Raw genomic sequence first — 13,612 nt, 5'->3', positions numbered from 1 at the left:
CCCTGTACAAGAATAAATGCTCTGAAGGCAAGTGGCACATTTGGGAGGACAAAAAATGTCCTTTTTGTTTTGAGTCCTAGTCATAATTTCCAAAAGCGTTTCTCCTGCCAGCATAATTGACATGGGGGGGAACATGTTGACTGTACCCCTGAGGAGATAACAAAAGATGGCAGATATGATGATGTAGGAGACACTAAAGATTCTGGGCTTTTCAGAAAACATTCAGGGCTTAAGCTCATGAAGAAACGCCCTTGGCTCTACAGACGATCCAGACACATCTATTAAAAATGATAATTATTGCTCTATTGAAAGAACAAGATATCATCAATGGATTTAGTATACAAAAGTTAATGAGCAAACATGCAATCAAATCAAAGCTGTTAAATTTATCACAAAGTGATCTGACTAAACTTGAATAGTCTTGTCTTATATGAAAAGATGCAATATAAACCTGCACTCTGTAGATATAACCTTTAGCTTTTTTATTTCACCAACAGTTCTAGTTGTGCAAAGTCATACTTTTATGTTACTCAATGTACTGCAATAAAAATTTAAGAAATGTGTTAATTTTCTCTCGAGCAATATGAAGTGTGTTTACTCCTGCATAAGTAACAGTGATGTAGTTTAAATATTTGATGCTCTGAGCTCTGTTAGCTTGGTGTTTTTCTTCTGCAATGCCTTTTAGCAGTACAGATACTGCAGAAGTTCAATGAGAAGACAACAACAAAAGAACATCATCTTTAACAACAAGAGGTGAAAAGTATAGATACATGAGATTACATTCTTGTCAATATCTGATAGGTCAATATTTCCTAAATCCTTTTAGCCGATACAGAAATGTTGTCTCTCCTGTATAAGAACTGACCTGACATTGAAATTATTTCTATTCTATATTTTGAAATGATTAAAAAACACATGCATTCTTCTTAAGTGAAAACTATTACATTAGCTATAGTTTTGAGCAAAACCTTCAGTCCTTAGAGCCCATTTTAAAGTAAAAAAAAATGAAGATGAAAAAAAGACAAATTTTGTGCTCAGATAGTTCTGATGGTTCAGATTAAAACTCTACAAACCTGATATTATTTCACCATAAATAGTAAAGCATTATGGCTCATGTGTACAATGCTGATGTAAGCATGGCCAATATTAGAAAAAAATCTTTACTGATATTATGCTGATATTATCGTGCATCCCTAGCAAAAATATATTTTTTTATCATGCCATAACTGTACATGGATAAACGTAAATAATCCCGCTCTCTTTTCTCTCTCATTAGTTGGTGATTCGTGTTCATTTGTCAGATGAGAGCTCAAAAACCATGATGGTGGATGAGAGACAGACCGTCAGACAGGTAAGACTTGAATTTATGTCAGCAGCTCACAAAAAGAGCTGAAACTCATTGATCCAGTCTTATATATCTGTGGCTGTGGGTGATTTTAGTTATTTAAATATATTACTCTGTTTCTTAATGTATTTTGCTTCTTTATTATGCCTGTGAATGCTTTTTGTTGTCAGCAACTTTATGGCTGTGCTGCTGCCTGTTTTGGCCGGGAAGCTTTGACAAAAAAGATTTTTAGGGGTGTAGATGGTCTGGCACAGTAGTTTCCAACCTTCTTCCATCAGGCCACCCTCTTCTTTTATCTAAGAAAACCCAAGAACCCCCAGGACCATCATGGAGAAATTAAACATAAATTTTAATAGTTCTGTTTAATTAAATCCCAATAGAAAAGGCCAACACACATTTGTTCTTGCCAAAAGGTCTATGTATAAACCATCCATTATTTGTCTGTACATTCTTTTTTAAAAATTGAGCATGTAGTGTTGGTTCTGGTAGGCCACGAGTCAAAACGCCGCCGTATAATTAACACAAGCCCTCATCGGTTGACAGCCAGCTGATTCTCTGTAAGCACACTACTGGCTAATCACACTCATGCTGCCATATTTAAACCACTCTAGCCTGACTACGCTTTGCTGCTTCTCTGCAAGCTACTTTTTGGGACCCTCCTCCACCCCAGCTCCTCCTTAATTCTTCTTCTGGCTGAACAATGTCATACTGTTGTAACTGATGCCTGCTCTGATCAGGGTTTTTGCTGCTTCTCTCCCTGCCTCAGTCTTTACTTGAAGGCACTGAAAAGGCCGGAGCATGTGCTGTTCCTGCTTGATGCCTTCCATGTAGGCTTATGGAAGGGAGGGGAATCCCAGAACAGCCACACCGCCAAATAGGAATAATGGCAATAAGTGCAACCTAATTAAAAGAAATATTTATAACAGTGTTTGTTAACAGTGGTCCTGACTGAAATATTTGTAAATCTAATTTTAACAACATCTGAACTGACAGAACCCTGCATGAGATTTGCAGGAATGTAGCTTTAGCTTGTATAAAAGGACCTCTGGAAAGAGTCATGTTTGATAACACAAGGTCAGATGGCTTCTAACTTGTCCACTGAGCTGTATGTGAGTTTTTAAAGTGAAATGAGAATTTAAGGAGTAGTGGTAGACTTACTTTCCAACAATGTGGCTGCAGGGAGATGCTGACGTGACTTATCCAAAGTGTGCTGAGAGGGACAGTAAAGCATGCAATTAATTGCAATTCAAAAAAAAAAATACTGCATTCACTGTGAACCTTTATTAATTGCAATTATTCTTGGTGGCTCTACTTAGCAGGCATGTTTATGTGCAGAACACTATAATACAATACTAGTCTCCTTGGAAGTAGAAACCGCATCCTCATTAGTAATACCAGCATTATAGAGCTCTAATGTGAAGTGTAAAAACAGGATAAAGTTTTCTCTCTTTTTTTGTAGGTTTTGGACAGTTTGTTGGAGAAATCTCACTGTGGTTACAGCCCAGACTGGTCGCTGGTGGAAACCATCAATGAGCTGCAGATGGGTGAGCACACACAGGCTAACAAACATGCTGCTTTGTCCTGATAGTAACTAAAATGCTCCTACACATGTATTGTTTCATGTTAGATCTCATGGATTTGTTACTGCAGCTTCACAAAGAAAGTATAAAGTCAAAATTAATGTTTTATTTATTTTTTTAGTAGGTGCATGACAGAACTGGTGATGCATGGAGATTTGTGTCACTAGCATGGAGTGAGCTGAGGTTAATGTAAAACAGAAAGCATAATTCAGCAGATTACATTCATTATTAATGTCTTTTATATTGTGTAATTGCATTAGCTGGCTGCAGAACAGAGCTGAAGATGCAGCAGTGAACATTGTGTTCATCTTGGTGGATTGATTCGATATTTTTGACGTTGGTTAAGATGTTTCTGGAAGAAGATTTGCAGAAGGATTGAAGAGCTCAGTGTTAAGACTTTCGAGTTGTGTAAACTTTCCCAGAGTTCCAGGTGTGTGCGTGTTAAGAGAAAGGCTTAACTGTGTTGAGTGTTCAGTAACATTGTGCCCAGCAGTGAGTATCAGCCTGCACAGATACTCAGCACAGAGATCTGAGCACAAACATCCCTCTGGGCTGTCACGATGTGTGTTTGCTCGCACACACTGTACTACGAGCATCACTCCGCTTAACACTCTTTGACACTCACGCACACACTCACAGGCAGTCTTTATGTAGGTCCGGTGCAGTGGGGCGTGTGATCTAACCTACATCTTCAGGGCTCAACAGACAGTCAGCGACGTTATGAAAGAGAGGGACAGAGAAGGTGAAGTGGAGCTCATTCGGTCTCTTTAGGCAGACCGAAACGTCCTCAAATCTGCTCCTCGTGCATTTTTAGAACCTCAGCTAAAGGCCAGGATTTGACCCGGGGAAGATTTTAGCTGTTAATTATAAGAATAAATCTTGTTTTTAGCTGCAGAGGAAGAACAAAGGCTCTGACGGCACACTCACCAGCACCACCTGCACTCTGCTGAGACCCTGTCGGCGAGAGGCCGTCTTTGTGTCACATCATAACCTTTGACTTTTACTGCTTTCCCTTCAGGGAAATAAAAATGGTACTAAATATACCCATACATAAGAAAGAAAAAACATGTTTCATTAATATCATTAGTAATAGCTAAAGCAGTTATATTTTTTCAACAGATATAATGGTAATAATGTTGTTTCTCATGCAGGCCAAAATACAAGAATTATCATCATTGCAAGAAATGAGATATGGTAACATAGATAACATACATCTTCAATGATCCTACGGAAGCCCTAAGAGGACATGTGTCTGTACATTTTATATTACCCCATTTTCCAATGTTATCTGCTCAATTTTGGTCATTTTATTGAGATCACAACTTATTCAGCCTTTAATCCTTGGATGACAATGCTTCTTTTCTCATGATTATGAGTTATTTTATTTATTTCAACAATACTGTCAGCAAAAACAAATCCATATCCTGGGGAAATTGGCATTATTACCTCAAGCAGATAGCTTAAAATTACCTAGTTATGACAGGAAAACAGTGTTAATTTTGACAGCTATTTTTAATTTTAGTCTCAGTCTTAGTCTTTAGATTAAATGCATTTTAGTTTTAGTCACATTTTAGTCATTTCTACCCTTTATAGTTTGAGTTTAGTTTTAGTTGACGAAAACTCTAAAACATATAGTCTAGTTGAGAGGCACGGTAGCTATAAATGCATTGTATTTTGACAGATTTACCTTCAGTGGAGAAATATCATTAATTTTGAATGTCTGATGAAAACTAAATTACACTTTAGTCTAGATCTATTTTTGGCCAGTCTTAGTCTAGTCTTTCTCACACAAAAAAGCTGTCGATGAACATTTTTAGTCATAGTTTTAGTTGACAAAATTAACACTGCAGGAAAAGGAAGTAAAATAAAATGTATGTATGTATGTTTGTGGTCGTCTATGGCTTACATGGATTTCACTATAGAGAGATTTTCAGAGTTTGGCTGCAGCAAAGGAGCAACAAAAAGCAAAACAATTACACTGTGCACGGTGCAAAACAAACAGTTTAATTACAGATTTACTAGATTGAAACTTTTTCATATGTAGTTTTGCCTTTTTGCAGAAAAATAGTAACTACAACAGTTTGTTTCAGTGGCACTTGTTGAACCTCTTTGCAAAGTTCTTTGAACAAAAGACTCAACATAAAAGTCCAAAATAATACACAGAATTATGTAGAAATAAAGAAAAGGTGTATTCAACAGATAAGTTGATATAAGATATAAGATATAAGAAATAAAAGAAAAAAGTACTCAAAACAAGGGCTAAATAAAAGAAAACATCTGAAGACTGTATGCCTTTGCAAGATACACAAAAGCAAAAAAGTGTACAGTGTTGGGTCAAGATGAGGGGCTGGGGTGATTTCTGTGGTGGTGGGATTCATAGAAATCGTTTTAGCAAGAGATGAACAGAGGCCCAATGACCTTGACCTTTGACCTCCAAAATGAAATCAGTTCATCCTTGAGCCATAGCTGACATTGCAAAGTTTATAGAAAATAATTCAAAATATTCTTGAAATGTCATACAAGCAGGGGAAAAACATGACCTTGACCTGTGATCATTGACCTCCAAAATCAAATCAGCTCATCCTCAAGTAAAGATTAACATTTGTGCAAACTTTGAAGAAAATTCATCAAAGTGTTCAAGAGATATCAAATCTACAAAAGTGGCTTAGAAAGCAAGAAATGAGGGTGGGCAATGACCTTTAACTTTGAAAATTGAGTCATTGATGAGACCATTCATACATGCACATTGTACAGAGGCTAATCCAGCCCCACCTAGAGATAAAAACCTACATCTTCCAAAGGGTTGTGAATATAATGGTGATAAGTGATGACAAAAGCAGTAAAATAATATCAAACAAATTAATTTGTATAGAAATTTATTAATTCAAGAAATAGGGTAAATAAATGCACATGACAACAGAGGAAGGAACATCTAAACAAGAATAGTGTGATTTAAGTTTGAGGTATAAATTTGATAATTGTATTATTCAGATTAAAAAATAAAGATTAGGAAAAATAAACTATCACATGTGACAAACCTATAAGATAAAAATCCAGATCAGTTTAAACATCATGATTTCCTTCATGGAATAAAAAAAAAAATCAGGTTTATAAATCCGGCAAATATTGCTAATACATAGTAAAACCTTATTTACCCAAGTATGACCCCTGGGAACTGTCCAAAACACCCCAGTTTTAGGGTTTTAATACTAAATAGCAGACTTCCTGTTGAAAATTAGAGACGTAGTCCATCCTATGGGTTTTTTGTAGATCTCCCCAAGCAGCATCTTCACACCAAATTTCATTAATCTAGGTTAAACTGGCTTATGGCAGTGGTCTGTCAAAACACAGCAGAGCAAAGAATGAAACATATATGCCTGCTACAGGCAGACCTAAGGAAATCAGTTTTACTTCACTTTTGTTAATAACAATAAGAAGTTATTTTTTAAACATTAGGAAGTCAAAATTAACAAGTCAACAACATCACAGTGCAATTTGCAAGATGTCTGTCTCTTTTTTAGATCATCATTTCATACTGTGTGAAGAGAACAAAGATGAAACATGGCTATATTTTTCATCAGTTCTTAAAATTAAAAAATATTTCTCTTAGGTTTAAAATTTTATCTATGCATCATAAAAAAATCACCCACAGGGGACCAGGCTCTAAATCCAGTAAAATTAAAGACATTTCTGTTGTTGTTTGGGTCAACATTCATCCAAATTTAAAGTGGGTCGTAGCTGCTTTGGTTTTGTCCAGTTAAGTCCTCAGAGAAAAGGCATCTGAAAGGAGGCCGGACTGAAAGAAACTGAGTTTGAAAAGAGAGAACGAGGGCAGCAGACCGCCATGAGCCATGTTTCTTCTATAGAGGCAAGACATTAGTGAGAGGGTTGCCTGAAGTCTCACCATTTTTACTTTTAACATGCATAAAAAAATAAGAGTTTGTTATTGAAAATCATCACTGTAGAAACATCCCATTAGCTTCAAGTTTTACTCAGTAAAAGGCTGAATCCTACGGTGGCTCTGAAGGCCAACAGGATTAACATTTCAAAAGTGCAAAATACATTTCACAAAACACAAATAAATTTCACAAAACACAAAAATATTTCACAAAACAAATACATTTCACACAAAAAAAATCCATATCACAAAACCTCAATACAAAAATAGTGACATTTAGCAAATTTAAAGTGGAAAGAAAAAACATTTGACAGAAACCTCAAACAAAAACTGACTTAAATTGAACACCCGTCTGTTAACTTTTAAACCTTTTCTTTGCTGATACCAATATTATGCCAATAATATTGTGCATCCCCTATTAATAAATATTGGGTCTTTGTAAATAAGATAACAAATAATATTGTTTGGTTTATCATGAGGCATGCGTCTAGTGTACTATGAAGAAAATTCAAATTTCAGTGTTTAAATGTGTCTTCTGATAACATTTACTTGCACTACACAAATAAGGATTGATTAATGAGTTGGCTGGCTGGTTGGCTGACAAGTTAGTTGATTTGTTGATGGATGGCTGGTTAGGTGGTTGGTGGTTGGCTAACTTGCAGTTGGTTGATAGGTCGGATGGGTAATCGGTTGGTTGGTTGTTTGGGTGTCTGCCTGGCTGGTTAGTTGGTTGGCTGGTTGGTTGGTTGGTTGGTTGGTTGGTTGGTTGGTTGGTTGGTTGGTTGGCTAGTTTGCTGAGTTGGTTGATTGGTTGGTCGGTTGCCTGGCTAGCTGGCTGGCTGGGTTGGATGATTAGTTGGTTGGTTGGTTGCCTGGCTGGCTGCGCTGGTTGATTAGTTGGTTGGTTATCTGGCTGGCTGGCTGTGTTGGCTGGTTGTTTGGTTGGTTGATTGCCTGGCTGGTTGGTTGGCTGGCTGGTTGGTTAATTTGTTGGTTGGTTGGTTGGTTGGCTGGCTTGCTGGCTGGGTTGGCTGGTTGGTTGGTTGTTGGTTGGTTGGTTGAGCACCTCGCTGGCTGGTTGGTTGGTTGGCTGGCTGGTTGGTTGATTGGTTGTCTGGCTGGTTGGTTGGCTGGCTGGTTGGTTAATTTGTTGGTTGGTTGGCTGACTGCCTGGGTTGCTGGGTTGGTTGGTTGCCTGGCTGGTTGGTTAATTTGTTGGTTGATTGCCTGGCTGGCTGGGTTGGTTGGTTGATTGGTTGCCTGGCTGGTTGGTTGGCTGGCTGGTTGGTTAATTTGTTGGTTTGTTGGTTGGTTGGCTGACTGCCTGGGTTGCTGGGCTGGTTGGCTTGCTGGTTGGTTTATTCGCTTGCCGACTGGATGGTTGTTTTGCTGGCTGGCGGACAGGTTGGGCAGTTACCTGTCAGGTTGGATGGCTGGACAGTTAATAAGACAGCTGGCTGACTGGTTGGTTGGTTGGCTGATTGTTTATTTTACTGGCTGGCTGACTGAATGGGTGGTTTGGTGTTGGGGTGGATGGCTGGTTAGCTGGTTTGCTAACTGGATGGATGGCTGGCTGGTTGGTTGGCTGATTGGTTTGTTGCCTCGGTTAGTTTGCTGACTGGTTTGTTTACTGGCTGGCCAACTTAATGGTTGGTTTGCTGGCTGGCTGACTGGTTGGATGGTTGGCTGGCTGGAAAGTCTGTAAACTGGCTGGCTTAGTGGCTGGTAGTTGATTGGTTGGTTGGTTGTTTGGCTGGTTAACTGATTGCTTTTTGACTTCCTGGCTGGATGGTTGGCTGTTTGGATGTAAGCACATAAACAACTTGACTTTGTTGCTTAGAAGTTCAAACCAAATTTTATTAAATGAAACCACTGTATGGTGGGGAACACAGAAATTTAATAGGTTGAAAAATGTAGGGGTTCTTGAGTGGTATTTGTTGATGAGTGTTGCTTGTTTGATCAATCAATCAATAAAGAACTTTATTTGTCCCCAGTAGGGGCGATTCAGTATGCAAAAATATAGGGAGCATAAGAAACATACAAGCCACACAAAACATGGACATAAACATAAAACATGTAACAGCACAGTTTGACCCATTAAAGCACAAAATAACATAAAAAATAGACAAATTCAAAATCCAACAAGGAAATGAATCAATTAATTTATCACACTGGCTGTCACAAAGTGCAAAAGTGCAAAGACTATCTCCTCCTACTGGAGTTAAGAAGAGAGATGGCAGTAGGAATAAAGGAGTGTTTGTATCCGTTGGTTTTGATCGGCGGAAGTCTTAGAAGGGAACCTGATGGGAGAGGCTCAAATTGTTGATGTAATGGATGCGAGCAATCTGACAAGATAGACTTGGCCATGTTATACACCCTTTTGTTGTACAAATCCTGAAGAGGTTCCTGAGTCACACCAGTTATTTCACTGCAAACTCTAACTACTCTCGAAAGGACATTTTTGTTTTTAATGTTTAGGGATTGAAACCAACAGATAAAAGAAAAGGTGAGCACTGGCTCAATAAAAGAATGATAAATGATAAAACATGTTTAACAAGGACCTGTCAACCTGGAATTTAGCAAGCTTTCTGAGACAGAAGAGGCACTGCTGACTTTTCTTATTCACTGCATTATTATTATGCTCAAAAGTCAGTTTCTTATCGATTATAGTGCCTAAGTACTTATAGGACTCCACCATTTCAATGTTCTGTCCGTTGATTATAGTGCTGGCAGGAGAAGGAGGGGAGTTTCTGAAATCAATCAGCATGTCTTTTGTCTTGGTCACATTAAGTGGTAAGAAAGATTCCTGACACCAGGTTGTAAAATAATCAATAACGGGACCATGAGAGAGTTCCTCAATGCTTAACAAGCTAACAATTACAGTATCATCTGCAAACTTTAAAACATGGTGGTTTTCATATGTGCCCCTGCAGTCATTCGTATACATGATATAAAGGAGAGGAGATAGAACACATCCTTGGGGAGACCCTGTGGATGTTAGACAGACAAACCAGAAAGTTCACCATTTACTCTCACTCTCTGAGTCCTGAACAACGAAAATCCAAAATCCAACCAGCAATACTATTATCAAAGCCGAACTGGTCAGTAAGTTTCCTGACAAGCAGATGAGGCTGGCTAGTGATGTTAGTATTTTTATATGTATTTCTTTATACTCTAATAAACTTGGCAGATGAAGACTGAATGGTATAAATTACCTTTAGGACCAGAATCACAGATGAATATCCTGATACTGACAGGCATAAAGTTTATCCTTCTGCAACCAGCTGAATTTAAAATTTAGGTCCTACATTTATTTAAGTAAAAATGTCTCCTTTTACTGAATCAGGTTTTGTAGATAATCTATGGTAGCATGAGTTTCTTAAAATAAAAAACTGAAATGTTAAATTTTTTTTTCTGTGCAGAGCGGATCTTTGAGGATCACGAGAACTTGGTGGAGAACTTGCTGAACTGGACCAGAGACAGCCAGAACCGTCTGATGTTCACAGAGCGCATCGAGAAATACGCTCTGTTCAAAAACCCACAGGTGAGAGAACACACTGATAACAAGTGAAACCATACCCACAATTTTTATGTATTTCTAACCAGTGTTTTGCCTCTCTCTTGTTGACTCACTGCAGAACTATTTGTTGGGGCGGAAGGAGACATGTGAGATGGCTGAAAGAAACAAAGAGGCTCTGCTGGAGGTCAGTTCTGCTCCTCTTCCTTAGAAACATAAACTGGAAATCCACTTGATGGTGACATTTTTGTCTTCTGTGTTATTATTTTACAAAGTTTTTCTTTTACCTCATGACATTGTGTTCCACCTCCAAAAGGTATAAAAACGGCAGATGATTCCATTTTTTGATCCAAATTATGCTTTTATTTTGCAGCTGTGTTCATGCATCGAACAGCAGAACTTTTGTCCCTTTTTATCAATAAATATTTGGCTTGAATTGATTTGAGGCAGATACTTTCATCCCCCTTGCAGCAGGTTTTAAATATGGTAATCAAAACTATATGGATGTACAGTTTGTCCACTTAAGGCTTCCATACATCATAGACATTTTGCCACACTTTTTTCCCAGGTTTTTTTTTATTTTTTATTTTTTTTTGGTGACCCACTAAAATCACTTTCGTAACCCATTTTCAAGCCCCATCCCACCAGTAGGTATCCACTGTTTTAGTGGTGGCAGATAATTTCTGGTACTGAAAATAAGTCTTAATTACCTCTATGTGTTTATGGGTCAACAAAATGCAATTTATTTTAAGTAGCAGGCATTTACTTTTTAAAATGTCTGTTAGAAATAAAGCTGAAAATTACAGGTTTAATTTATATAAGGATGCAAATAGTCGCAGTAAGGGAAGAGTAACATTTTAACTCAGTTTGCATTAAAAGTCAAGTGAGGTTTAAATAGAATAAACCAAATTATGGAACACACACAATCTAAATTTGGCTATTTTCCTTAAATGGCTTAAAGTTAGTTGTTCTTTGAGGAGAAGTCTAAAAAAGGCTGAACACACTCAACATGAGCAAAGTAAATGTATCTTTAATCAAAAAACACAATTGTGAATCCCTCTGTGTGCATTGATTGTTTGTGAGTCTGATCTGGCTTCATGTTTGTTTGTTTGTTTGTTTGTTTGTTTGTTTTTTGCAAGAATCAGAGCAAAATCTTTTCAGCTTCTTAACAGTTTTGTCCATAAACATTTTCCACCAATCAAACTAGCTTCTGCATTTATCGTCTCTCTTTTGTGTAAGACAAGACACTAAAGGAGAGAAGTTTATTTGTCCCAAAGAAATTTCTAGGTGCTTTAATCCTGTCTCTCTTGTTAAGTGTGATTAGCTGGTGAAAACATGTTCAGGGTAGGAACCAACCAAACCTAAAAGTATCTGTTATTTCTTTGTGTGATTCAGGAGTGCTTTGGTGGCAGCTCTGTGTCTGTTCCTGAGATGGAGGGAGTTTTGTGGCTCAAAGAGGATGGGAAGAAGTCGTGGAAGAAGCGTTACTTCCTGCTGAGAGCTTCTGGGATCTACTACGTTCCTAAAGGAAAGGCCAAGGTGTGTGTAAAGAGAAAACTCAAGTATTTAATGGACGAAGATGATGTTATAGTTCCAGATAAAATGTGCTTTTATGTCCTTTTAAGGAAATTTGCACAACTTCTTGGCAGATTCTTCATCTTTTTCCTTCACTGGTTCTCCAAAATCTAAATGGACATATGCAGAGATTCGTGCTCATAGCAGTACAGCCTGGTCTGAGTTTCTTTCTTTTTTATATATCTTAATATTTATTTTATTCTTTAATGCATTTGTAGGCATCCAGAGACCTGGTGTGTTTCTTCCAGTTGGATCACGTTAATGTTTATTACGGTCAGGACTACAAGAGCAAATACAAAGCTCCTACGGACTACTGCATGGTGCTAAAGGTACACTACTGTTATCATACATACACTTACATATTCATACAGTGTAGAAGGGGTTATTGATAATATTCTCCTGTATCAACAGCCATGCAGTGCCCCCTGGTGGTATAGCAGAGTCACGATACATAAAATACATGAAAGGCTTTGAATTTCACCATTTTTATCCATTCAGTTCAAACAACTTTCTAAATCATTTAGAGGCAATTAGTTTGGACTAGTATGAATTTAAATAATATGTACAATTAAATGTACAGTCAGCAAATATATTCACATCAGTAGGGGAGAAAATAAAATAAGTACTAATATTAAATTGATATCATTTGTGCAGCAGGACTGTTTTTTTGTGTGTTGTCAATTTTAGGAGCACAAAGGCCAAATGCCATGTGTAAGCAATGTGTAACATCATAGTTTATTCATAGCTTTTGGTCTAATTTGTTTACTTGTTTATCAACATTTCTGTTTCTGATTCAGCTCTAGTCCATTAGTCTGAGCCAGACAAAGCCCACTGATTGGCAAACTGTAGTCACAAATAGCTTATTTACAAGCAGTGTCAAAATCAAACCCACCTCTGTTTTTGTTAATGCTCCCTAAAAAGAAGCAGGCTGAGAAAAGAAAGATACCTGTAAAATGCATTGAGATAAGCAGCAATGCAATGTTTATAGCTGCAGAATATGAATTTTAGGTATATGATGATTTTTAGTTCCAAAAGTAATGGCAAACGATGAACTTAGGCATTATGCTGGACAATAAAAGGTGTTTGTTTCTATATTTAGCACCCTCAGATCCAAAAGAAGTCTCAGTACATCAAGTATCTCTGCTGCGATGACGTCAGAACTCTCCAACAGTGGATCAACAGTATTCGAATTGCCAAGGTAAAAACACCATGTCTTAAAACACCTCCAGGAGTTTGGTTTTCTAGCACTGGGGATGTAGAAATAGAGTTATTAAGATACTCACAATCTTATTTTCCATTTTGTCTCTTTGTCCGTCCATCAGTATGGGAAGCAGCTGTACATCAACTTCCAAGAGGCAATGAGGAGGACAGAAGCCGCCTACGACTGGTCGTCCCTCTCTTCTTCGTCCATCAAGTCAGGATCGAGCTCCTCCAGCCTCCCAGGTCTGTCCTTGCCCTCTTTTATGTAAAGAAAAATACATTTTGTTTTCATCAGTTAAATCCACTCTAAAATAAAAAAACTTTTACATGTGCGTCCACAGAGTCCCAGTCCAACCACTCCAGCCAATCAGACAGCGGCGTTTCAGAGATGACGTCAAGCCACACCCGCTCCCAGAGTGTCGTCAGCTCCATCTTCTCTGACGCCTGGAGAAGAGGAACACAAGGAGAGGTATGAACACATGCAAACTCTGTCCTCT

The 13,612-nt window shown here is 37.9% G+C and overlaps 1 protein-coding gene across 6 annotated transcripts in view; it reads left to right on the top strand.

Annotated features, from left to right (window-relative positions):
- raph1a (Ras association (RalGDS/AF-6) and pleckstrin homology domains 1a) overlaps positions 1 to 13,612 on the top strand; it is a 143,285-nt gene that overhangs the window by 119,513 nt on the left and 10,160 nt on the right. For all 6 annotated transcript variants that reach the window (XM_041806244.1, XM_041806242.1, XM_041806243.1 and 3 more), the window contains 9 exons: positions 1,277 to 1,351; positions 2,805 to 2,889; positions 10,246 to 10,367; positions 10,462 to 10,527; positions 11,736 to 11,879; positions 12,134 to 12,244; positions 13,015 to 13,113; positions 13,238 to 13,358; positions 13,457 to 13,584. In XM_041806244.1, coding sequence (XP_041662178.1) covers positions 1,277 to 1,351; positions 2,805 to 2,889; positions 10,246 to 10,367; positions 10,462 to 10,527; positions 11,736 to 11,879; positions 12,134 to 12,244; positions 13,015 to 13,113; positions 13,238 to 13,358; positions 13,457 to 13,584 — 951 coding nt within the window. The remainder of the gene's footprint in view (positions 1 to 1,276; positions 1,352 to 2,804; positions 2,890 to 10,245; positions 10,368 to 10,461; positions 10,528 to 11,735; positions 11,880 to 12,133; positions 12,245 to 13,014; positions 13,114 to 13,237; positions 13,359 to 13,456; positions 13,585 to 13,612) is intronic.

Source organism: Cheilinus undulatus, linkage group 15, assembly GCF_018320785.1.
Source record: "Cheilinus undulatus linkage group 15, ASM1832078v1, whole genome shotgun sequence".
NCBI lineage: Eukaryota > Metazoa > Chordata > Actinopteri > Labriformes > Labridae > Cheilinus > Cheilinus undulatus.
The sequence above is the reverse complement of the archived record's forward strand: the minus strand, read 5'-3'. Positions and strand labels throughout refer to the sequence as shown.